Source organism: Cynocephalus volans, chromosome 11 (assembly GCF_027409185.1).
Source record: "Cynocephalus volans isolate mCynVol1 chromosome 11, mCynVol1.pri, whole genome shotgun sequence".
Lineage (NCBI taxonomy): Eukaryota > Metazoa > Chordata > Mammalia > Dermoptera > Cynocephalidae > Cynocephalus > Cynocephalus volans.
This window is the reverse complement of record NC_084470.1, coordinates 45,497,912-45,524,357: the sequence shown is the minus strand read 5'-3', so window position 1 is coordinate 45,524,357 and position 26,446 is coordinate 45,497,912. Positions and strand designations below refer to the sequence as shown.

The following is a 26,446-nucleotide window of genomic DNA, read 5'->3' as shown; positions in this document are numbered from 1 at the left end:
TGAAGTGAGAAGCATTAGAAGGAAAGGGAAACTGAGAAGAGAGAGTAGGACAGTCATAGGAAGAGTATATAAAGTAGGAGTTGGCAGCATGATGAAGTATGTGAGGTAATCATCTTCTCTGTGTCTTTCCTAGCCCAGCCCAGTCCCAAAAGACTTTTGGGTGGTGTCTTCCACTCTGACCCTCTTTTCCTTCTTTCCTTTTCTTCTTCTTCCCTTCTCTCCCCTACTTCTTTCCTTTTCTTCTTTTTCCTTTCTTTCTCCTACTTTTCAACTATATTTTCTACTATTTCAAATGAACCCTCTTCTCAGTAAGGCTGCCTCCATTTGCATTCCTTACTGCATGTTTTATCTGCCCCACCTTAATTCCCTACCGACCCTCTTCTCTCTCTGAGCTTTCTGTCCTAAATTTCCTACCCCCATTTTTATAATCTATAGCTGAGTGTTAATCTTATGTTTCTTAATGTCTTTTACTGCTTTTTTCCTCAAACAGCTTTTCTATTCCTCTCCTTTCTGTTCTTGGCCTGTTTGGACTTCATCCTGAGTTTCTAGCTTCCAATTCCAATGCTCTCTTGCATTTCACGTCCATGTCTTGTCTCTGGGCAACCTGTTTAGCGTCTCCTCAGCCCTCTGGAAGAAACTACTTTGTAGGATAAAGAGACCTCTGTCTTTTGACTGAAGTGCTTTCAGATATGTAAATAGTTGCGTTTGTTGAATTTAATGGGGGTGGAATGTGACAGTAAGGTTTAGAAAACCCCATTATAATTAATCTCTAAGGAATTTTAAATTTAAAATCTTTATTTTCTACTGAAGTGAGCCAATGACTTATTTCAAAAAGTATCTGTATCCTCAATTTACAAGGAAGAAATGACAGGATGTGGACCAAGTCTTAGGTAAGGTATTAGGAAATGAAATTGTGACTTACACATAAGAGTAAGTCAGAGAAAAACATTCAGCAATTAAAGACAGTATGACAATGGCCTTCGTCCCTTCCCCAAATCTCTAAGTCATGAATATAAGAATAAATCATAGCATGATATATTAGGAAGTGAAAGAAAAAGAAATTTTAAAAAAGTGCTGTCAGCATGATCCTGTTTCACTCTGAAGAAAATGTATCTATGAATATAAAAAGCATCAGAAAGGATACAGTTAAATAAATTCTCTGGATGGTGTTTTTCTTTCTTTGTTCCTATTTATATTTTCTGATTTCCTTTTTGTAATAAGAAACACATTTTTAACCCAAAAAAAAGTGATAGCAGAAGTATAGAAAGAGTAATTGTCCTGAATATAAAATTAGAAGTGCCAGTAGAATTGCCGTTGAATGAAAATAGGTTCACAGGGAAAGCATCAGATTATCAGTTGTGTCAGTATCACTTTAGTTTCTGATATTTCATATTTCATCATTTTTATGTTTGCCTTAAGTTTATTCAGCATGATTTTTGTGTGTTTTTTAAAGATGTATTGACAGTTGAGTGGATTTAATACAAGGTTGGAACTAGAATCTTTTTAATGGCTTTGGAGAAATAATTTTACAATGAAACACATGCTTTGTGTGAAAGTTGTCTTTTCACAAACATACCTGCAAGTCTGTAGAGTCCCACCTGTATTTGGCTGCTTCTCTCAGCTCAAGAGAGATGAGTTTTATGTCTTCTTTCATTAATTGTAAAAGAGAGAACTAGCTGAATACTTATAATTGTTTTTTCTAAGAAAGATGGTGAAGGAAATTGTTTCTATTTAATCTATCTGTAAAAAGAAACATACAAAATTTATTTTTTATTCCCAGATTAGAAATGATATTTGCCAAATTTGATGAAGTGCAAAGTTCGGATGGTATGGTTTTGAGTTTCTGCAAAGGTAAGAATAATTAAGTTATTCCAGCTCTCAAACATTTCTGAGATTATTTAGCAAAGTTTTAGACACTGAAATGTGTTTTCAAGTTGACTGTTGTATCACTGGTTCAAAAGAGTTGATTTTGTGGCTTGAAAACTTCATTGGGATGTAATAAAATCTTTACATCTTGCTGATCATTACCTATTTCTGTCTCTTTTGGAGTGAGTGAAAATTTAATAATGGGTCAATTGTGTAAAATGCTATTATTCTTTTGCTTATTTTTTATGTCTTCTGAGTTGAAGGTATGATGACCCTCTTGCCCTCCATATTCCATGCATAAATGTGTTTTTATACCCAGAGTAATTGTTTTACTTAGTTGTTGATAGTGGAAATTATAGGATTGATGGGAACTATTACATCTTTGTGCAGACTATCAGTCGTAGTATTGGTGAAGAGGCTTCTTAAGTAGAATGAGACCAAGCTGGAATTCAGGGAGGTTTGGAGTTAAGTGTCTGGCATTGATTTGATTTTGTGGCTCCTCTCCTTTTTGTAAGATTTATAAATTGTGTTTGTTTTTATTGGGTAGCATTTACCTAGACTTAAGTCTTTAAATAGTAATTAGCCATGTAGGAGAATATGTTCTATTTTCAAAGATAATATAGGTGTTTTTTTCACTTAGAGAAGTAGTTTCATATTAAAGAGAGTATGGTTAGCTTGGTGATGTAAATGATGGAGGAAAAAGTTGGTATATGAATTTATAGTCAAATAAATAATAGGAAAACTAGTCACTAATATTTAGTTATTTTTCTCTGGATTAAACGAAGATTGAGGGCCGAGCCTGTGGCGCACTCGGGAGGGTGCTGCGCTGGGAGCGCGGCGACGCTCCCAGCGGCCGCAGGTTCGGATCCTATATAGGAATGGCCGGTACACTCACTGGCTGAGTGCCGGTCACGAAAAAAAAAAAAAAAAAAAAAAAAAAAAAAAACGAAGATTGAGCGGGAATTTTCCTGTGTTGGAGGAAGTTTCAATGGAGTGAGAATTTAGTGTTGAAAGATTGTCTATCCTAATCTAATCTTAGTTTGAGAAGCATAACTTGACTTCAGCACTACCAGTCCTCACCCTGAATCCCAGCTATTTCTCAGTTCTCTTCTCTGAATAGAAGGTATTTTAAGTACCTCGTCCTTATTTTTCTAGCAGTTACCTATATCCCTTTCTATAAAAACAGCAGAAAAAGGAACTGTTGTTAAAATTCCTTGAAGTGAGACTTGTGTGTTTTCATAACATTCTCATTAGTGTATTCCCGATAATGTAGTTACAACTCTAAGGAAAAAAGTATAATATATATTATAGAATTTAAGGTATTCATTGTCTGGATATGGTGTATTTTTAAAGCACTGTTATTCTTTTATTTTGTGAGGATATTTCTCTTACCTTCCAAATGGAAGCTTTTTTATTCCCTGTTCTTTTAATTTCCATTTCTTTTTCTATTGTTTATCTCTCCATAAACAGGGAGGTTTGGGATTTGTATTTGGCGTTTATTTTTCTTGGAGAGAGTATTCACAGATTATATTGGAGACTACAATCTGAATATTGTGAATATGGTCAAATGTGAAAGTTAAAGTCTATAATATATATATTGGGTATAGAAATTGGTCATGATGTTTTTGATGACAATATTCTGCTATCATTGAAAAATACTTTAATGAATTAGTTAACAAGGGAGGAGTCTAGAAGAATGAAGCCCATTTATCATGTTGTCAAGTCCCAGGACCCTGGCCTCCTCTCCCTGTTTTTATTGTCTTTCTTAGTGATCTAATCTAGCCCAGAGGCTTTAAATGATAGTTATTTGATGATGACTCCCAGATGTGTATTTCTAGATGTCATTCATCTCTCCTCTTTGCTCTTGACTTGGTAGCTCATGGCCTTGATGACATTTCCATTTGGATGCCTAACAGGCATTTGTCTTACCGTGTCCAAAAGTGAAACCCTGAGTCTTACCCATCAGCTCAAGCTAGAAACCTTACTTGACTCCCTATTCTAACTAATCAATCATTTATTCCACTGCAATACTAATGTATCCCAAATTTGTTTATTTTTTCCATCTCTACTGCTAACACCCTACTCTAAGTCTCCTTTAGTTTTTACCTGGACCACTGTAGTAGACTTCTGTTCCATGTTTGCTCCATTTGCTACCCAGAAGTTAGAGTGATTTGCTTAAAATGTAAATTAGATCATGTCACAACAGTGAAGATGACAATTAAAATTTCTACCCTTAAGGAACCTGTGTTCTAGTGAGAGAGATAGGTCATAAACAAGTAAACAAATGTATATACAATGTGATTATACAAGTGGATATAAAAGTTGGTACTGGAGGATATACAACTACTCCTTGTTTAATGAATTTAAATTATTCCTAAAAAAAATAATGGTGTGTTTTATCTTAACCTAAGATACTTGAATAATTTTCACAGGTAGAAAAACATATTAATTGAACACTGAAAACAAATTTTTGTAAGTAACGATTTGAAGGCAAATAGCTTGTGCGTAAAGTAATGTAATGAAGTTTAATTCAACTTTTTTTTTATTTCTGCCCAACTTTTACCACTGAATTTTCAGCCCTTTGCTGGTTCATTTTTACTATGCACTCAAACTAAAACTGTAAAATAAAATTATAGAACAGGAAAACATTTTAGGGCAAAATAAAGGCTCAGCATGAAAACTTGTGGCAATAGTTTGTGCACACAACAGACTAAAGAGCCATCAAAGATACTACCTCTTCTCTCTCTCACTTGGTGTACTTATGCAAAGCAAATTGTTTTGGGTTCCGTCAAACATGGCACACAATTCAAATTTGTTCCACATGATATTGTGTGACCAGTAACTATTATGGTAAATAACGTTTTTTAGTGTGCTTTTACCTGAAACCATAATAATAAAACATCACACATCTTATAGTATATTGATTTAGAGTGTTTTGTAATGAAAAAGTCATTTTACTAAATAAATACAGAAAACAAAAACTAGAAGATTTTCTGTAAAGGTGGTATATCTTTTTTAGAGCCATTATAGCTAGAAGTTGTCATTGGAATAGTCATTAAGTGAAGTAAATAGGATATTGAGGTGGTAAGTAACTCAGTGAGGTCACTTTAGATAAAATAGTGGGGCAAGCCTCTTTGAAAGGTGATATATTTGAATTAAGACCTGTTAAATGAGAGTGGAGGAGAGACCATGTAGGAGATATAGTTGGAGAAGTGAGCAGGAATCATGACATGCGGACCTTGTTGGCCATGGGAGGAGTTTTGTTGGACTTCTAGGAATAGGAAGCCCATAAAGAGTTTTGGGCTAGAAAGGGATCTAGAGAGGGATGTGGTGAGTGGGAATGATATGATCTCATACTATATTATTTGCATTTATTGTTCAGAGAAATAGTTTGGGTTTTTTTCTTGTCTCTTTATTCTACCTCTTCTCCCTTGAGGCATGTCTTGATATGTAACTTTTACATCTCATACTTTTGTCTGTGATTTCTTTCATACTTGCCATATCTACAGTCTTTTAAGTTCCCATGATTGAATTCTTTAGTTTGATTTTCTAAAGCACTAGTTCAGCAAACTCAAGAACCCTCAGTAAACTATATCATCAGAGATTTGAATATAACATTTAGTTTTGGAATAGGAAGAAATGCACATTTTTTTGTCTTCAGGGTTTTTCATGCCTGACTTTAATTCTCATATCACAAAAATAAGTTAGGCAGAGTCCTTAAGTACAGTAGAATTAGCTGTGCTATTAGAAGGAAACTGGATTTAAAATTAATCAGACTGGGACTGAAAGGAGGCAACACCAGCGCTGTAGGAAGGAAAAGACTGAAGGTTGGTTGGAGGCCCCCTGTGATTATGGCAGGGTCTGCTGTCATCACGGAGCATTCTAGACAGTCTCCTACACTAACCAAGACGTAAACACCAACAATGTTGGTGGCTGTGATTGCAAATCTTTTTCTTTTCCTTTGTGGAAAAAAAAAACTGCATAATTCTGATTTGTCTAGTGTGTGTTGGACCTAATGCAGTCTTGGCATTTAATCACTGTAAAGTATTTTCTAGCTACTCTGTTTGAAATAGTCGTTAGGAAAAGAATTGCCTTAGAGGCTGGCAATAAAATAAAGCACAGAAATTAGCCTTTGAAATTACCTTATTTTTGTCTCTTGTGAGTCAGTAAGGTAACTTTCAGTCTAGTTTTGTATATTTTTATAACATACCCTTTGATGAAAAGCAGCGCAGCTCTTTTCTTAGGTTGATTTTGAAATGTATCTGTTTGTGACCATGAGCTCCAGGGCCTTCTCAGAGCTTCACAATGTGCTGATGGTTGTGCAGCTTGGATAGAGGGTGCTCTGCGCCCCTGCAGCTGCGCACTGGCTAGGTTCTGTCTCCTCCACCAGAAGCAAGCTTTGTTCCGTGTGGCCCCGCTGTCCACACACAGAGCAGCCTTTGATGGGCTGCCTTTGACGTGATTTGTTTACGGCAGCCAGAAACGCTTCCTGAATAATGAGAGCAGTTAATCATGGAAACTGGGCTATTCCTGTTTGTGCACTTCTAGCAATCTTCTGTTGTAAATATTAAAAGGTAACAACAAAAGGATGAAAACCATTTTTAAAAGGCGCAAATCAGTTAATCCATCAGATCATGTGATTGCTACTGATTACATGGATATCTTTAGGGAAGCAGAAAATGATTGCTGAACACATGCCTTGTGTTTTGATGATTGCATTAAAAGTCCCCCATGGGGATGGCATTTATTGGTTCCCAGAGCTTTTCTTAGATTAAATTTCAGGCAGCTAGTACAAGGAGAAACATCATAACCTGTATCTAACAGCGTATGTACAGTTAAAGAATAATCTTGATCGAGCCCTGCTAGGCTCTGCTAAATAAACGAAGGTTTTCAGCAAGACCCCAGACTTTTATTTTGAAGTGGAGTAGCAGCTGTTGGCTATTGCGGTACAGAGCTGCAGCGCGGCCTGGGTCACACAGTGCTCCGGGTGTCTGCAGGCTGCAGGCCGAGCCCAGTGGCGCAGGCACTGAGCTGCACTTATTTGCTGTGCTATTTGACCTCTTGGTTTGGGAGAGCTCCCTGGACCATCTGAATGGCTATGGGAGATGGTGAGTAAGATTTATTTTCCTTCTTTTGCTTGTGTTATACACTTCCTTTTAAGGTGGCGATCATTTGCTGTGTAAGAAATATATTTCTCCCTAAAGAATGAAGGACACTTGTGTGTTTGTATGTGTGTACACTCGTGTGCATTTATGCATGTGTGTGCTTGTCATTTGGTATCATTTTTCACTTGATGTATCTGTATGGAATCTGGCAGATAAGGTGACAATTTACCTTGCAAACCAAGCGAGCCTTTAGTCTTTGGTGGTGGATATGAAGGGATATTGGAAGTAATGCAGAATATATGCAAAAGCTTTGAAGGGACATGGCCTTTGGAATAATGACAGATTTTGGCAGAAGGATTTGGTTAAGCTAGCTTGACATCTTTCCTGTTGTATTTGACACAAGAAGAATTCTGTGGTAATAAAATATTTAAAGAAGCACAGAGGTTTGCCATAGATACTGTTTTAATTAATATGCTTGTGATTCGTCAATGTCCCTAGTAAGCAGTTCTTTAGAAAATGTTTAGCCTTCTAAGAATTCTATATGGGGTATAATTTGATTAAAAATTGATTTTGCCGGTGTTTTGTTTTAAAAACAGATTTCTGTAGTGCTTTATAGCTTTCCAAAGCACTTTTGTGTACTTAATATACATTAACTCCTCAGGTACAAATGACTCTCTGAAGTGTACGGAGTGTTTTGATATTTCCATTTCATAGACTGGGAAACTGAGGCTTACTGAGATGATATGTCCCAGATCCAGGCACAGAAATCAAACCAGCACCAAATCTAGAGCCCCAACTGTGCATTTGTTATTGTCCTTCATGACAATACTTGAGCTATTTTTTTTTATCATTAAACCTTTTGTTAAGATGCTTAGAGATGTACTTTATAATCACATCAACATCAGAGTTGTATAGGAATGAGAATTTGAGGTTTCTCAAAAATGTTTTGCATGTTTCTTGCTAGGTTCTTAAGGAAGACTGGTCTATATTTGGGGGTTTTAACTCTAACAGTTTCAGCCTTTCTTTGACTGTATAATGACCTCTTCTCTCTAAGGAGTTTGTCCCCTTGGGGCTGTGAGGAACAAGATGCAAACTCACCAAAATGAAGATGTTGGTACATAGTCATTTAAACTACTATGTGCATTTGTATGGAAATGTGATAATAAGTTTGGTTTTGCATATTGTTATGATTTATCCCAAGAGTTTATATAACTGTTTTAATATGACCTTATTGAAGTAAATAAGAATAATTTTAACTACTAATTTTTAAGGCAAAAGACATTGAAATTAACAAATTAAGTTGTCGTATCATTAAGGGCATTGCCAAGTTTCTTTCTTTCTTTCATCAAACCTTAATCTGCAAGCAATTCTAAATGTTGCATTTGATTTGGACCACATCCAGGTTTTATTTTCTTTCTTAAATATTTTAGATTCAGTGGTTATCGATGTATATTTACTTAGGTTTTCTTTCTTCAAATAATATGTAAATATGTAAATATATTTGGACTATTTTGCAATGTATTGATTTTTCAGGAAAAAATCAAAGTAACAACCTGTTATAAAGCTCAGAGGGTAGCCTCTCTTCTTCAAAATAGAAATACTTTTTTTGGATTAAAATAATATATCCTTATAAAAAATAAAAAATCTAAACAGTGAAGATATGTATGTAGTAACAGGTTATCTTGGGATTTATAGTTCTTAACATTTTGATATATACTCATCTGTATAGGAGTATTAGTCTTTCTCCCATACGATGCACACATACCATACCAGAATCATTTGAACATATGTAACAAATGAATTACACTGTTTCTAACCTATGTTGTTTTTTATTTCTTAATTTTAATTATGAACTTAAATATATAAATATCATCTTCCTTTCAAAATTCAAACAATGAAGATAAAGCAAAAATCCCTTCTGAGCCACTTCTAAGTCTTAAGCCCAGGTATAAGCAGAGGTGAACTTTTGTTAATATTGAGTGTGTCTTTTCTTACCTTTTACTGTGCCTTTACATACATATTAAGTATCAAATGGTTTTGTTTTGACTGTGTTTACATAAATTATATCATTCTGAATGTGTTTTTGCCATTCGCTATGTCTGCTCAATATGGCATGGAGTTTTTTTTTTAAATGCCATCATGTGTTACTCTGCCTTGTTTGTTTGAACTGTTACATAGTATTCCATAGTATGGATATATAATAACTACTTCATCTTTTATGGAATTTTAGATTTTTGCCATATATAATTTTTCTAAATTGTTCTGAAATAAACACCTTTGTACAAACCATATGTGTTTGTTTATGCACACATATATATTTCCTAAAATAGTCTGGAAGTGGAATTTCTGGATCAAAGTTTTTATTCATTTTAAATTATGTTACCTATAGCTAATTTGCTCCAAAAGAGGCTTTACCACTTACGTTCCCACTGTATGCCTGCTACATTCTTTTTATTTTTTGTTATTATTAATCTTTTAAAATTTTGCCTGTCAGATGGGTAAAAAATATCTCACCCTTTATAAAACATCTCTGCTTTCTGGTAAGGCTAATCATCTTCATATGTTTGGTTATTTGTATCTCCTTTTCTGTGGATTCCCCCTTTACATTTTTAGCCAACTTTTTGGTGGTTTGGCTTTTTTGGTGGTGGTTTATTTATAGTTGTTCTTTATATATTCCAGTTATTAATGCATTATCTCTTGAATGTGTTCTATAAGCTTAACTTCAGGATCCTATGTAATATTTCATTAGCAGTTTTATTTCTAGGCAGACTTGGATTTGTGAAGCCCTGTAATGGATATCTCTTAAAGAAATGTTGGGGTTGGCTTTTGGGTGCTTTTTGATTTAGTTATCTTCATTCTTACCCAAGAGTATAAAACCAAGTAGTCAGATAATTGTGTAGTAACTCTGAGCAGTCAAACCAGATAGGGTTAAAAACCTGTAGGATTATTATGTGGTGCTGAGCCCTGCAATTTGTCTCAAAAGCGCGCAAGAGGAATTTGGCCTTTTGTTGTTATGCTGCAGAGTTGCTGGAAAGAAATAAAGTTTTGTTGTAAATAGACTGTTTCTAAACTTTTAACATTTCAACACAGTCTATTCGTCCAAAAATGAATCTTTCAAAAATATATACAAGTGATGGTATAATCATAGCTTTCTAGATGTCAGCCTTCTCAGACCTTTGGGCTTCTGGGACTGCTCCAAAATGACATATAACTGTTGGTTTAGGTTGTATGGAACACTGGCAAGAAATTAATGCTGCATAGATCTCTCTTCTTCCATACTCTTGAATATTCTTCGTGATACACTAGGAATAGGCAATTTAAATCACTGAAAGAAAACAACGCTTTGACTTACTGGCAAAAAGGCCAAACTTTTTTTGTAGGAGCAATGATAGAGAAAAAAAAAGAGTCTGTAAGGAGTAAAAGTAAATTACAAGGGACAGAAGATTGGGCATTAGCAGCAATATAGGCAGTAAGTAGTGGGCACTAAGATTGAAAATAGCCAATGACTAACATAAAGAAGACTTATAGTACCTCCCCGCCACAGACATTGAAGGCCTTGGACAACCATCCTGTGCTTTAGGTCTGTGTTAAAGGTGTCTAGTCCTCTATGCTGTTCCTTTGAATAAGTAGTAACCTTCTTGACACAGTCCTGTTTACCCACCTGGGTGCAAATTGTTGGGCACCAGTAGCAACATATCCTCAAACCTGATGTTAAAGAACTTGAATCTAAGAAAATTACATCTTTTCTTTATACGTATAGAATGGTTATAGTCGATGTTCTTGACAGCTGTTATGATCAGCCTGTAGCTGTCTTGAAAATTTAATTACCTGAAATTATTAGATTTTGTAAAGGTTCTAAGTAAATCTTATTATGAGCCTCATTTATTATTTATTTTGATATTATGGTTATCATGACATATGTTTAATTTTATTAATAAAATAATGGTTTAAATTGTGATTGTCCCTTTATTTCACTGAAATATGAAATATGTTTAAGGTCTTGAATTTTAAAGTGGCCCACTATGAAGCAAAGGATAAAAGTTTTGAAGTATGTTTTTAGCTAGTCAGTTATATGTACCTAGATATTTTAAAATATTTTATCAAATTTCTTGGCCTCTATTAAACTTTTTGTGGAAAGTACTTTAAATTTTTTTTATAAATAAAATAACTATATTTAAGATTAACTGTGCGATTGAGAACACAGTATCTCCATGTGAATATTAAAATTTAGATAGTCTTACTTTAAAACACTTGAATTTTTAATTTCTAATACCTTTACTGAAACTTTTCATTTTAGTTTAAACTGAAGACATAATTTAAATTTTTACTGCTTGGTTCTTTTACTTCTGAAGGCTGGTGATTTTTTTAGCTCTGGGAAGTTTTCTCCTATTATTTTTTTGATAAGTTTCTTCACTTTATTAGCTTTAGTCTATTCTTACAGAATTGTTACTAATCAGATGTTGAACCTCCTGGGTTGATCCACTGTATCTTTTATGTTTTATCTTTTCACTCAAGTTTTACATCTTTCTCTTTTATTCTTTGTTCCAGGAGATATACTTGACTTTCTCATCCAATCCTTCTATTAAATTTTAACTTTAACAAACAGAAGTTTAAATGGTCCCCAAAACTTTCTTTTTTCTTTTCTGGTGGTTCCATTTTCACAAAATTGTGTGCATGTCGGCACATGTACATATGAGCATGCATGTGCACACTTGTGTGTAAAATGTTGAGCTTCCTGAGTTGGAAATGGGGAAAAGCTTAATGATGAAATCATTCCATAGATTGTCACTTTTCTGTTATTCTAAAAGGCAGATCAGTTCTCTGCTGTTTCAAACGTCTGAGAATTCTAAGTTCAGCTTTGCTCTGGTGTTAATCTTCAACAGCCTTCCATTCTTTTTATTTTAAGAATTTGTTCTGGTCTTTTAAGTGCTGATTTAACATATTCTCTGTCCCTACCTCATTTTCTTTGCTTTTACAATGTTGTTCATTTCATTGGGTTTCCATTGCAGGGTTTAAGAAAGGGAGTAAAGTGATTCGAATTATAATTTTTTTAACAAAAAATTTCAAACATACCCAGAAATAGAGAATATGTGATGAACCTCCATTACCACCCATTATACAGCTTCAAGAAATTAATACATAGCCAATCTTTATTCATCTGTATCTCTACTCCATCTTCCCCTAACCCCACTATCCTGGACTGAGATGTGTGTATATGCACACATGCTCATGCACCTATACATATATAAAATAAAGTGTCTTTTTTTTTTTTTTTTTTTTTCTTTTTCGTGACTGGCACTCAGCCAGTGAGTGTACCGGCCATTCCTATATAGGATCCGAACCCGCGGCCGCTGGGAGCGTCACCGCGCTCCCAGCGCAGCACCCTCCCGAGTGCGCCACAGGCTCGGCCCAAAAATAAAGTGTCTTTTTAAAAGACAACCACAGTACCATTGTCACATCTAAAAATGTATCCTTTAGTACTAGATATTCAGTGTTCGGATGATTCCTCAGTTGTTTTATAAATATCTTTTTACAGTTTGTTTGAATTAGGATTCAAACAAGGTTCACCATTGCAATTGATTGATATATTCTTAAGGCTCTATTCATCCATAGCATTTATCTTTTCTTTTTTCTCCTCTAACCATTTATTTGTTGAAGAAAAAAACATCTGTTTGGTAAACTTGTCCCATGAGCTAGATTTTGTTGATTGTATCACCACAGTGCTTTTGTATTTTTGTTTCTGGTTTTTTAATGTTTCTGTATCACCTGTATTTCCTGAAAATTCTTCTAATGGGTTCATCAGAATTAGGTCTGATTTTTGTTTTTTTGAAATGCATTTTTCATAGGTGGCATTTTGTGTGGTATTGTGGATTTCTGTCAGAAGGCATACAGTGTCTGTCTTCTTTGTTATATTAATATTGAACAGTGGATTTAGGTGTTATGAGTCTGATTCGTCCTTTATAAAGTTCCTCATCAGCCTTTTATTTAATGGTTTCAGCAGCCATTGATCCAAATTACTTTTTTAGAGGATCACATTATCTACTTTGTGGTTTGGAAGTAGAATGTAAACAAGGAGGTTTACATTTGAGAAGCTGATAAATATAGGTAAAGATGGCACTGGTATGGTTCTAGATTAGGAGTGGCAGCAGAGGTAAAGGGAAATAAGTAGATTTAAAATATAATTTGGAATTATACACAACAAGAACTGTTGGTAGATGATCTCTATAGGGCAGAGGAGAACCTGGGATGGGGTTCCTACATTGTAAGCCTTAGTAGCTGAATAGATGTCATTTACTGAGATGGGGGAAGACTTACGGAGAACAGGTTTGGAAATGGTGTTAGTGTTATGTTTCCTGTGTCAAATTAGAGATGTCTTTGAGATACCCTTGGGTGAAATGTCTAGGAGGCAATTGCATATATAGGTTTGGAACTCAAGAGATGGTCTAAGTTAGAGATGAATATTTGCAGTTGTCAGCATATAGAAGGTTTTTAAAACTATCAAGAATGGATAAGGCCATTTATAAAGTGTGTAGTCTGTAGAGAAGGAGGATATTTAACATTTAGAGGTTGGGTAAAGGAGGAACAACCAGTAGAAGAGACTGAGCTAGGAGGGACCTGTGAGATCAGAGAAAAGGCAATGGGGGTATCCTGTTGTAAAAACACAGTGTGGGGAGTGTAGACAAATAAAATTTGTTTGTGTTTTCTGAGACATCTATGGTACAATAGTTTATAAGGATTATTGTCTCCTAATCTTGGTTTGTAATTTAGCTGTTAGATAAGACCATGGTCACTGCTGGATATCCAAGAGTGAAATCCAAAGTCCTGTTGCTCATTGTTTTAATTAGAATAGGGAAGGATACAGCTTCAAATGAAAAGAGGAACTTTGGTATAAGAACTACTTAATATGAAACAGAGTGTATTTTGTACATGAAAATTCATGGTTTGGGGGATTCTTACTGAACTGGTTATTTCACTGAAGAAAACACACACAAAATGAATTCTTTTCCATGAGATATAGTGTAAAGTTTTGGCTTGCTCTTTTGTTTACCATGTAAGATGGAGCAATTTTTCATCTTTTATAGGAACTTTAGAAGCAGAAGTTTCAAGTTTCGGAATACATGAAGCTGTAAAAGTGAAGTGGGAAGTTTAAAAATCCATTTGAATACATGCCTTTCCTTCAAGGGGAAAAAGTAAAACAATGGATGGGGCTTAATTGAAGTATTATAAATTCACAAATCCTTATCTGCCACCTTGGGGACTAGTTATGTTTTAGAATTCAGAATATGTCTGATTTTAGAAAAGTAATATTGTCATACACCATATGTTGTAACAACTGCTGGGCCTGGGGCAACACCCTATAATCAAGCACATTGATATTTTTGTTGTTAGATGTGCACAGATTCACACTGACTGGAATAAATAAAGACAGTATATAGTCTCAAGTCAGTTCGCATCATGTTTTGCCATACACCAAGTTCAGGTCACTTCAGATTTTGCCACCAAATGAGTTTAAAAGACAAAAGCTGGTTTTTCAGAGCTTTTTGACTTTCTGGTATGCAGATATGGGATTATGGGTCTATACTGTCAGTGCTTGCTGGAGATGGTTTCCAAGTGTTTTCTGAAGGCAGTGGAAGGTAAAGTCTTATCCTACTTGGTCTTTTTTTTTCCCCCTTTCTCTTTCTACCTGTCTCTCCCCTTCTCTCACCCTTTTCTTCCTCCTGTCTCTTCCTCCTCCATTTCCTCCTCTATTTCCATTTCTCCCCCTCTTCCTCTTCCTCTGTTTCCTTCTCTGTCTCCTTCTGTTCTTCTGCCTCCCTTTGCCCTCTATCTCCTCTTATCTGTCTTTCTCCATTTCCCTCTCTTCTCTTCCCATCTCTTCTCCCTGTTCCACCTCCTCTATTTCCATCTCCTCCTTCTCCATCTCTGTCGATGACTTCTATTCTCCTCCATCTCTTCTCCCCCTTTTTCTTTCCTTCTTTTTCACCTCCATCATATACATAACCACTGCAGCATGCTCTCTTTATTAGTTCCTGTCCTCTGGTACCTTTTAATTTGCTTATCTTGATCAATTTCTGCACCCAACTGTAGTATTCTCTTTTTGAAACATTGGAGTGAGAACAGAACAGTCATAATTTATAGTTTGCTTTTTGTTTTTAGTCCTTCTTGGTTTATTCAGTAAATATTAGAGTGCCTACTATATATATCCTAGCTGCTGTCTTTTGATTTATCTTCCATTTCACTAATGACCACTTGAGGTGTGTCTAATCTGCTGTTATGCCTGCCCACTGAATTTAAATTTCATTTATTATATTTTACATTTGTTAAAGTTCTGTTGGTTATTTTAAAAATCTGTGTTACTTTTTATGATTCTCTGATCCCCAAAGCTTTTTCAAACTTGCCTATTAATCAAGCCTCAGTATTTTGCAGTCCATGTCTGATAACTCTAGGATTTTAAGTAGGTCTGTTTCTATTTTCTATTTCTATTTGTTCTTGCTCATGCTGTCTGTTCCCTAATATGGCTGATAACCTTTAGAAAATTATTTGTGGGAATAATTTGAGGCCAGAGACCTTCTTCTAGGGAAATTTTGCTTTTGCTCTGGCTGTTTCTTGGGAGTACTACAAATGTGAGCCCACAGAGTTTAAGGGTTTGAGTGTCTGGACTGCCTAAGCAGTTGATCTTAATCAAGCATTGCATTTGATTCACTTCTCTGCCGCTCTTTTGAGAAAAGTTTGAAAAGAATAGACTATAGGAAGATAAGGGCTCACTTATGGTTCACTTTAGCCTTGAGAGTGTAGTCAGTAGTCATTTAGTATACCAATTTGTAATGGAAAGGATCTCCTGTTTAGACTCTGCATCTTGTGTGGGTTTTGAATTCTGTTCTCTTTGCCCCACAAGGCCTTCAGGATAGAAGTTCCAATGTACTGACTTTATCCTAGTATTTCTTACTATCTTGTCAGATACTTATTGCTTTAAAGATTTTTAAAAATATGTATTTAATCCGGTGTGTATAGTTGCTTGCCCTTGGAGTATTGCTTCAAATAACTTAGTAATGCTCTTACTGGAGACTAAAAGTCTCTCTCCACTGTGAAATGTACCTGTTGGAGATATACAGTGGGCAAAATAGAAGTTCCCACCTTCACAGATCATATATTTCAGTGGAAGGAGACAGGTAAACAAAATAAGTAAAACATACAGATGGTAAGTGCTAGGGAAAAAAATAAAGCAAGGAGGCGGGGGTAGATCATTGTAGTGGAGTGTTGGGAAGTTGCAGTTTTAGTGTCCAGAGTCAGCTTCATTGAGAAGGTGTTGGATGCATAATGACTTGATGATGGTTAGTGAAAAGTGTGGATATGGAGGGGAAGAGCATTTGAGGCAGAAGGAACAAGTGTGAAGGCCCAGACATGAGTTATAGAAAGGTGGTTGGTGGGGCTGGATTGGAGAAAGAGGAAGAGCAAGTAGGAGGTGAGGTTGGGGAGACCTATGTGATATCTCAGATCTTACAGTCCCGGTAGTCTTTCTTATGGAGCCATAGGAGGATTTTAACCAGTGATGTGGTGTCACGTTGTTCAATTCAGGATGCAGTGTTGAGAATAAACTCTAGGAAATGAAGGTTAGAAGCAGGGAGAAGAATTAGCTAGCTGTGACAATTATTCCTGGATTGTTCTAGGAAATGGGGTTACAGCATGAACAAGACCAGGTTCTGCCCTTAACCAGCTTCCAATCTGCTTATAAAAATCACTGTATATTACTTTAGGAAGCGATAGCTGCTGGGAAGAAAACAATTGAGATTTGTTCTGATATTTTGTAGTTATTAAGAAAAATTTTTAAGCCCAGAATATTTATAACCTCTATATAAATTTTAAAACTAATTTTTAATTTTAGGGTTTATAATGATAAATTAGTTTTATGAATTCTTTTAGCTTATGGTCAAAAAAGATATAACCTTACTGTAGGTGGGGAAATGTTTATTTCCTCCTATGTTTGTAGATTTGTTTATTTTTCCTTCTAGTTCTTCAATTTTTGTTTTATATATTTGAAGCTGTATTACTGGGTGCATAAATATTTAGGGTTCCAAGTTTTTTCCTGCTGGATTTACCACTTGACTATTATTAAATGTTTCTTTTTATGTCTAGCAATGCTTCTTCGAGCTGCTTTTATTTTCAATTAGCATAGCTACACCACCTTTCTTTTAGTTGGTATTTGCCTTGTTCTATCTTTCTCTGTCATTTTACTTTTAATCTTTATGTGACCTTGTATGTAAAGTTATCTTACTTAAGCATCCTATTTTTAAAAATTCAGTCTTGGTCTTCTACTTGGAATATTTAGTTCATTTTACATTTAAGGTAATTACTGATATATTTGGTTTTATATTTACTATTTTATTTTTATTTTTTATTTTATCTTTTTGCCTCTTCTGCTTCTTTTCAGTTAATCAAATATTTTTTATTATTTCATTTTTTTCTGTTAGTTTATATATACTAAGTAATATAATGGTAAGTACTAGGGAAAAAAATAAAGCAAGGAGGCAGAGGTAGATCATTATATTGGAGTGTTGGGAAGTTTGCAATTTTAGTATCCAGAGTCAGCTTCATCGAGAAGGTGCCAGATGCATAATGACATGGCAATGGTGAGTGAAAATTATCACTTGCTCTTCTTTTAGTAGTTACCCTACAGAAGGGATTGGCAAACTGTTGCTTACAGACCAAATCCAGCTGTCATCCTGTTTTTGTACATAAAATTTTATCGAAACACAGCCACACCCATTTGTTTATATATCATGTATTATTGCCTTGGTGCTACGTCATAATTGAATGGTTGCACAGAAAGACCATATGTATATGGTTTGCAAAGCCTAAAATATTTGCTATGTGGCCCTTTATGGAAAAAAGTCCACCAACCTCTGCCCTAGGGGAATGGTTCTTAAACTTAATCATGCATCAGAATCACTAGGAGGATTTTATAATACTCAGATTACTGGGCTGTATCTCTAGAGTTTCTGATTCAGTAGGTTTGGGTTAGGGCCCCCAAATTTGCATTTCTAACAAATTGCCAGGTGATGCTTAGCTGCTAATCAGGGATGAATTTTGATGACCACTGCACTGGATATTACAAAGATATGCATCTTTGACTTATTATAATCTAAAATAAATTACTATGTTTACCACTTCAATAATGCTAAAATCCTTAGAACCCTTTAACTTTGCATACCTCTTAGGAGCACTGTTTTATAATAACCTCAAACTGGCAATAGCCCAAATGTATACCAACAGTACAATGGATATTAATAAATTGTGGGTACATTCATACACTGGAAAATGATAAGCAATGAAAGTGAATCTTCCAAACATTATCTCCCAACATTGACTGAAAAAAAGGTAGAGACCAGAGTACTTATTGTATGGTTATTTTTGTATTTAAGGTTCAAAAAATGGGTAAAACCAGCAATGCTGTTAGAATTCAAGACTAGTTAGTTTTGGTAGGAAATAGTGATTTTTAAGGGTCTTGAGGGTGCTTACAGGATGCTGGTAAATAATCTATTGATCTGGATACTGGTTACACTGGCATGTTCATTTTGTGAAAATGCATTGAGCTGCATACTTATGATTTGTATGATACTTTGCTCTATTTTGATAAAAAGCTAAAAATTAATTTCCCAGTAGTTTCAGAATGTTAGGAGTTAATTTTTTTTAAATGGTAGGGACATTTACTCTTTTCAGTTCTTGCGTGTGTAGGAACAGAACACTGTTTCCATGGGAACTTCTGACTATTCTGTGTTTCAGTGCCTGACTTTCTGTAGAATTGTATATCTTCTCTTTCTCTTGGCTGCGTTTTTTACATAGTGGTGGCAAAAAAAAATTTTTTTTTATTTGGAATTGTATTAGTGTTTTTAACGGAGCAGTCTATGTAAATCATAGGTGTTAAGTCCATTAATTTATCCAGACTGGCTCCCTAATAGTATTATGCTAAAAAAAAAAATTGTTTTAAACTAAAAGATACTTTTTTCCTGCAAGTTGTGTTATTTAAAAAACAAACAAAAAAAAGACACTTGCTCAAATGGAATGTGGCTCTATATTAGGGTGCTTATATGTCCCCTCCCCTCACCCCCCCTTCACCCACAATAAATAGTCTTAAATCTTGTTTGGTGTATTTTCTTTAAAATGTACTTAATGGATGTACTGACAGTATCCCTTTATAGGTATAATTTCATTCTATGTGATTGAGTATTTGTATAGGTAAGGGGAGCAGATTGAAAAGAAAAGATTCTAGCATGTTGATCTGAAGCCTGTGGTAAAGCTGCTTCTTTGCCTCGCCCATCTTGTTTGTCATGGTTTGTCTGTTCAGGGTCCTAGAGAAAACCATCTTCTCAGAAGAGTAAAATGCATTTATCTTGTGAATTTTTTTTGGACCAGGGTTAAGGGTGTTTCATTTGTATATAGGAAGATGGTACTAGTGTGGTCATTCATATTCTAAAAGGAGTCTTATAGAGTATTATATAGTCATTTCTGAGAACAAATTATTCAGTTTGGTTTCTATGGCCTAAATAAACAGGAAATTATAAAATTACAGAGTTAATTACCCACAGTAATGAGCACTGTGATATTCCATGCTTTACTGATGCAGTAATAAGCATCCCAGCAGAATGAATATTGTATAAAACCTTATTTTCTATTTATATGAATTTTCATGTGAATTAAGTGAGAAAAAAATTAGATTTATAAACCTTTAGTATCGAATGCCTTTGAAATTTTGACATAGAATAAGGATTGTAGCTGCATACAGAATTTTTTAGTTGCATGGAGAATTTTTACCTTTCATCTCGCAGTAGCTGCCATAAGATGATGTCACCTAGTAGCTGATTGGCTGTTACAGCACCTAGAGCAGGGAAGAGAAAGAAAAATGCCGGCACAAACCTCAGTGGTGGTTCTGTGGTTGTTTCTGTCTATTTTTGATAAAATCTTTGATTAGTATTGAATTGACTGTATTTGGCCATGTGAACTATTGGGAACATCCTAGGGTGAGGGAAATTAAGAGCTTTCAGAGGAATGAGGCGACTGATTTGCAAACGGATCTGTGATTGTAAGTTGCAGAATATGGGTATAAGGAATAAGACAGGGCGTGCTGGAAGATGCACTAAGGGAGGAGCTGGCAGAAAATGCTTGTATGAGTAGCAAAAAATGAAAATGCTTTTTAATATTCTTAGAGCTAATATGTTTGGTTTTATGTTTTGACTTAATATAGATAGGTAGGAAATACGATAATATTGCATTTTGATTTTAAATTACAGAGGGTTATTTTATATAGTGTTAGCCAATATATAAATGCTTATTCAAAGGACCTTTATTTTGTGCTATATGTCTTACCAAGGAATGATTTTATATATGACTTTATTTAGTTTTTAAGTCTAATGGAAAATGGAACAAAGCTTAGTTTTCTTAAATACATTTTTCTAATGCTTTGTGCAGATAAAAGCTTTGATGATGAAGAATCAGTGGATGGAAATAGGCCGTCATCAGCTGCTTCCACCTTCAAGGTTCCTGTACCTAAAACACCCGGAAATCCTGTCAACAGTGCAAGGAAGCCTGGATCAGCAGGTGGCCCTAAGGTTGGAGGTAATGTAATCCAATCCAAATCTGATGTGCATGCTCCATGCCCTTGATATGGCCATACATACTTAGAACTTCAGAGGAATATGTTTATTCATGACTGCAGCAAGATTGCAGATCGGGAGAGTCTGTTACAACACCCAGAAGAATGTGCTGCCTTGAAATGCTCAAAATATTGTATACTGCTATTTCCTGTAAAAATCATTTGTGAATTAGTGTTTTCTTAAGGGTGTTTATTTTTCAAATGTCATTTTTAATGGAAGAGATTTAAGGGAGTTTTTTGGTGTTTTGATTTTTTAAGGAGAGAGCAGGTTTTTCATAATTTGGCTATTAATTTTCAGGTGCTGTAGCTGTTACGGAAATGTTGAATTATGTAATGTTTTTGCACATTCATCCAGGTAGTAAATTTTAAATAATCCAGCATTTTAAAAAGGATTGATAATACTGGGTATTGAATCATTTGTCACTATAGGAAATGGGTGGTGGTCAAGTAAAATTGCCTCAGAAATGGTTTCTGGATTAGATAATAATAAATAGGAAAATAGGAAAAAGCAGGCTTTATGCAATTTTATAGCATATAATATGTTCCTTGATCATATTAGAACCATTTCTAACATAATGTTTATCTTTAAATTTTTTAATGAGTATTTTTCTTGTGCTAATTAGAAAGTCATGAGTACATTTCAGGTGTTAGTTTCTGCTAGATCTTTCTGATCTGATGAATCAAGAATATAAGAATAAAGATAAATATTTAATGTCCAGGACAGTAATCTCATTCTTTTACTTTCTTTCCTTTTAAATAAATTTGTGTTTTAGTTATGATATTTTGGGAAACCAGATCTTTCCTTGTTTATAGTAACTGATGAAAATCATAGTCTTGAGGATTTTTGTTTTTTCTCTTTTTATCTATAGTACTTTTATTAAAAACAAAAAAGGAAAGAAAAATAAACTATATTTTAACCAGATTCTATAAAGAGTTATATCCCTTGATCTTTCATATAACCAAAAATATTTTTCCAAGACATATGATATTCTAAATATAGGAAAACTATCATAAGTATTTTATTTTAACTATCTTTATCTTATGTGTCATATAACTAGCAAGAAAGATGGTATGATATATATATATTGCATATAAGTAACTGTAAAATAAAACATCTTGGGGATCTCTCAGGATATTTCGAATAACCTACAGTTTAGAATTTTAATTATTTTCTATTATGCATTCTTATCTCTAGTAAAAAATATATGACATTCTGTGGGTTTTCTTTTGTAACAAATGCCTATCGTTAGTCATTACAAGGGGAGTATTTTTTTCTTGATTTTGAAATATAGAATTTTAATCTATGACATTAAGATAGTTTCATGGAATTGTCTTATTTGACTTAAAATAGATTAGTATTTGACATGTGGCAATAATATTTAACATTTTCTGAATCTGGGCCAGTGGTTTATAATTAGCTCTTTTTGTTATGGTTTACTTTCTTTCCTTAGATGAAAATTGAAATTGTAATTAACCTATCATGGTCACTTAATTCTGATATTAATCTAACTGATGTAATTAAATTTTCTTTTTTAAAAAGGGAAGAACTTTTTTATGCTCCCTGTCCCCCAAGTCTGTCATTTGTAGTCCTAATAGATAGGAAAATGTTAGGTAACTTTTGTGATTGTAGTCATTAAATCACTCATACAGGTTATATCATCCATCTAGGCAATGGCTCTTTTGATGAAAATAAGGGGAAGACCTTTGTTACTTTCTCCATTTTCTTCCTCCTCTTCTTTCTTCTTTCTCCTTCCTGCTTCCTTCTTTCTCTTTCCTCCTCCTCCTTTTCCTCCCGTCCAATCTTTCTTATTTCTTTTGTTTGTCACAGTTTATTTAGGTTCACTGCCCATTTTTCTATCTAAGAAAAGAGCTACTAGCCAAAGGATATTCATATTGCTTCTGAAATTAATGCCATTCTTGGCTGTCAGTTCTTTGAAAATTTAACTGTAGATTTTCTGGTCTTGGCAGAGACTTACTGATTTTTAAATTAGTTGCAGAAAGATTTTTTAGAGTTGTAGAATCTTTAAGTTGGAAGGGACTTTGGGAGTCATATATTACTTTCATAATATTCCTGTTGGATGATTAGTCACCATTTGATTAAAGTAATATGTGCTGTGGATTAAAATTAGAAACAAAAACCACCTGTACTACCACTACATATAGACATAATCAACTGATAAATTATGAAGTACTTTCAATTACTTTTATAATTACCTTTCCAATTATTTTTACACATATTTTCTTGGCAAAATTGGCATTATTCATTATGTAGTTTTGTATACCTTTTTTCTCACTAATATTTTACCATAAGTATTTTCCCATTGTCTTAAATTATTAATTGAAAATTATTCGTGGATAGACAATGTCTAGGTTGCCTTCAGTTTTCTCTGTAGTTATAAACTGTGTCATTCTTTTATGTATATCTTTCAGCACATCTCTAATCATTTCCTTGGAATAAATTTCTAAGGTTCACTGGATTAAAAGATGCAGGGATTTTTAGGGTTCTTTCAATTTGGCAGTGTCCTCCAGAAAAGACAGAAGCCCATTTCAATTCTGGAAAAATTAGTTCTTTTTATGTTGCATTAAAATCTGCCTCCTTGTAACTTATTCAGGGAAGATGAATTATTTGTTAACATGATACTTTCAAATATTTGAAGGGCCGACCCCATGGCTCACTTGGGAGAGTGCGTCGCTGGGAGCTCAGTAGCGCTCCCGCCGCGGGTTCGGATCCTATATAGGGATGGCCGGTTCGCTCACTGGCTGAGCGCGGTCACAAAAAAAGGACAAAAAAAGGACAAAAAAAAAAAAAAAAAAAAAAAATCAAATACTTGAAGATTGCCCTGTCTTTATGACTACTCCATTTTTCAGATATACATTCTCTCTCCCATAAATTTATATGGGATGATGGTGATTTTGTCCCAGCAATTTATTTGCTACTCCTAGGTATATAATAGAAAGATATAGTTAGTTCCTAATTAAGAAATTTGGTGGGCGGAGGTGTATAGTGGTGTAAGCTAGTCGTAGCTCACTGCATTTGTCAAATCTCTTTTCAGGTAAGATTACCAAAATTAAAATAAAGTGAGCTTCTTTGGAATCCGGACTGAATCTACTTTTGAAGTTTTGAACTTTACTTCTCCCAGAGATATATATCAAGATTAAAAATATGTATGCTATTTTTAGCAAAGTAGCCTATTCAATTATTTAAAGCTAATAACACCTGTGTTTAATCTTCAGTGTGTTGTTAGTTTGCTTTGTTCTTTGGCCTCAGTGTGCTAATCTAGTCTACTTATATTGTAATTATGTGGCCTTTAAGCTAAGCAGAATTGAAAAAAGACTAGGGCTAGGTCCATACCAAAGCTAACTCTTCTGGCTGTCAGAAGAGTTAGCTTTGCGCTTTATTAATTAGAACAGGGATAAAGTGACTCTCTTAAATAGTCCATTTTCTGAATAACATTTGTAACTTCATAATATGAATGTAGATAAATACATTTTTCTTTCTTTTGGCTTAATGGTTTGAAATACAGTTGCTGAAGGTACCTGGTTGTTTAAAATATTTATCTCTGTAGTATTTTAGGTAACAATTAAAAAAAAAATGTTCTTGAGTGTTCTTTTATATATTCTCTCATTTAAACCTCATCCCCCCGAGTTAGGTACTTTATTATCCTGGTTTTACTAATGAGCAAACTACAGTTTGGAGAAAACTACAGTAGTAGTAGTAGTAGCTTAACTGCAGTTTGTACAAACTACAGTTAAGTAACTTGCCCAGGGTTACCTGTCTAATAATTGGGTTGGTCAAAGCACAAAAATCATTTTGCTGTACTGCCACCACACTAATCTCTATTGGTAAATAAGGATTCTTCTAGATCTTATAGCTCTGAAATTATAATCTACAGTTATGATCATTGCTTTTCAGCATCCATAAATCAGTCATTTTAAAGTTCAACTAGTATGACTCCCAGCAAAATAGAATATTTGGAAGTAAGCCAACTTGTAATTTTTACATTGTAAATAGAAATGCTTTGTAGTATTTTCTTGTTGAAATTGCCTTCTCCAAGTTTATTTTCTGAAATAATATCCCTATTCCTATACTAATTATTTTGGCTGCTATTTTTTAAAAATAAGAGTTCAATTAGATGATGATTTAATTGTCATTGTTCATCATTAGTATCAGATTTTGGAGATTAATGATTTGATGCTTGTATGTGATCATTGAAACACGTCATTGACCAAATCATTAGTTCTCAATGTTCTTGTTCTCTTTCGTTCACTCACTCATTCATTCAAGTGAATAGTGTTTTCTCTCTTGTTCCTGTGTAATGTCAAACACTACTTTGAAATGGTTTTAACTTTTAATTCTTATACTTAGCTATTGCTGCCATTTCAAATTCAGTAGTAGTTACTTGTCTTTAGGTTATTTTATGTTTGTTTTACTTCAATTATGTCTGACCTGAGATTTTATTAAGAATGTCCAAAAATCTATTTTCCACAAATGATGCTAATCATTCCTGCTCCTCCTATTATGCAAACAACAAAATTGGTGTTTTTAAAAAACAAAGATCCTGAGAATCAGTATGTATTTAGTAAAACAAATCTCGAGAATTTGTTGTTTAATCTTGGAATCCAATTTTTGACTAGTAGACCTCAATGTTTTGTTTTTGAACTTTATGTAAGAGCAAATAACATTTCTGTTTGTGTGTTTTGGTTTTGTTTTCTTACTCTCTCCTTAAGTTACTGTCCAGAATATTTTAGCCCTGAAGAGGTCTTAAAATCCAGCCCATATTCAGATAAAGAGACTGAGCCTCAGAGAGTTGAGTGATGTGCCCAAGATCAGACAGTTATTAGCAGGGATGAGACGAGAACCCTGTGTTTGACCCACTGTCAAGGGCCTCCTCTTGGATTATCTCTGGGTTATCTCCTAAGTAAAAGTGTATATGGTTCATATTTCTTAGTTCTCTCTTATGTAGCAAAACATTATTGTTGAAATTTGAAATTTAGGAATTGGCCAGTCACCATTCTATAAATCCCAGATCATCATCATAAGATGCCCTGATGCTATCTATCTGTCTTAACTTTGGTTTTAAAGTAAATATAATTGGAGTGAGTGAATAACAGATAAGTTATTATAAATATAAATCAATAAGTTGCCTAATTTCTTACTGTGTATACGAATATATTTGTTTTATTATAGTTATTATTTTTGTATATAGTTATTATTATATAAATATAATAATAATATAATTATTATATTTATTATTACCTCAGTTTTGTTTTACCTCTTGTGCAAAACTTAAATTGACAGCTTGCATTGTGCAAGCCTTATTTTTTGAGACATTCAGAATGTTTAAGATAAAATAACATAAACACAGAACTTTGATTGAAATTGAATATGCAAACTGAAGACCTAGTCTCTCCACAGATGAGTTATTGTCCTTCTCTACAGTTGCATATAGAGCTTACTGTGTACAAGTCTCCACATTAGGTACTGAGAGGACCATATGGAATGTACAATTCAAGGTTTGAAACTTAGAAAGATAATTACAGTATCTGCTCATTATTTTATCAGCCAGTGTTGTTAGCATTTTGGTCCTCCCTGAGTTAGGGAGTTTTGACATACAGTGTAAATAACACTCATTATTTGGATTTTATAACCTGTGATTTCCCATATTCCTTTGAATTCTCTCTGTATAGATATATTCTCACACATATTTGTGTGTGTCTGTGTGTTTTTAATTTCAACCATTGAAAAGTAAATTGTAGACATCATGACATTTCACCCCTAAATATTTAACATGCACCCTAAAAGATGAGCTCTTTTTATAACCATAAT

At 34.2% G+C, this 26,446-nt stretch overlaps 1 protein-coding gene across 10 annotated transcripts in view; it reads left to right on the top strand.

Annotated features, from left to right (window-relative positions):
* Positions 1-26,446, top strand: part of CLASP2 (cytoplasmic linker associated protein 2) — a 182,554-nt gene that overhangs the window by 28,186 nt on the left and 127,922 nt on the right. For 9 of the 10 annotated variants that reach the window (XM_063113533.1, XM_063113537.1, XM_063113532.1 and 6 more), the window contains 2 exons: positions 1,781-1,851; positions 20,436-20,582. In XM_063113533.1, the coding sequence (XP_062969603.1) occupies positions 1,781-1,851; positions 20,436-20,582 (218 nt within the window). Of the gene's footprint in view, positions 1-1,780; positions 1,852-6,848; positions 6,975-20,435; positions 20,583-26,446 lie in introns of those variants that run through there. The other variant, XM_063113539.1, reaches the window with a different exon arrangement.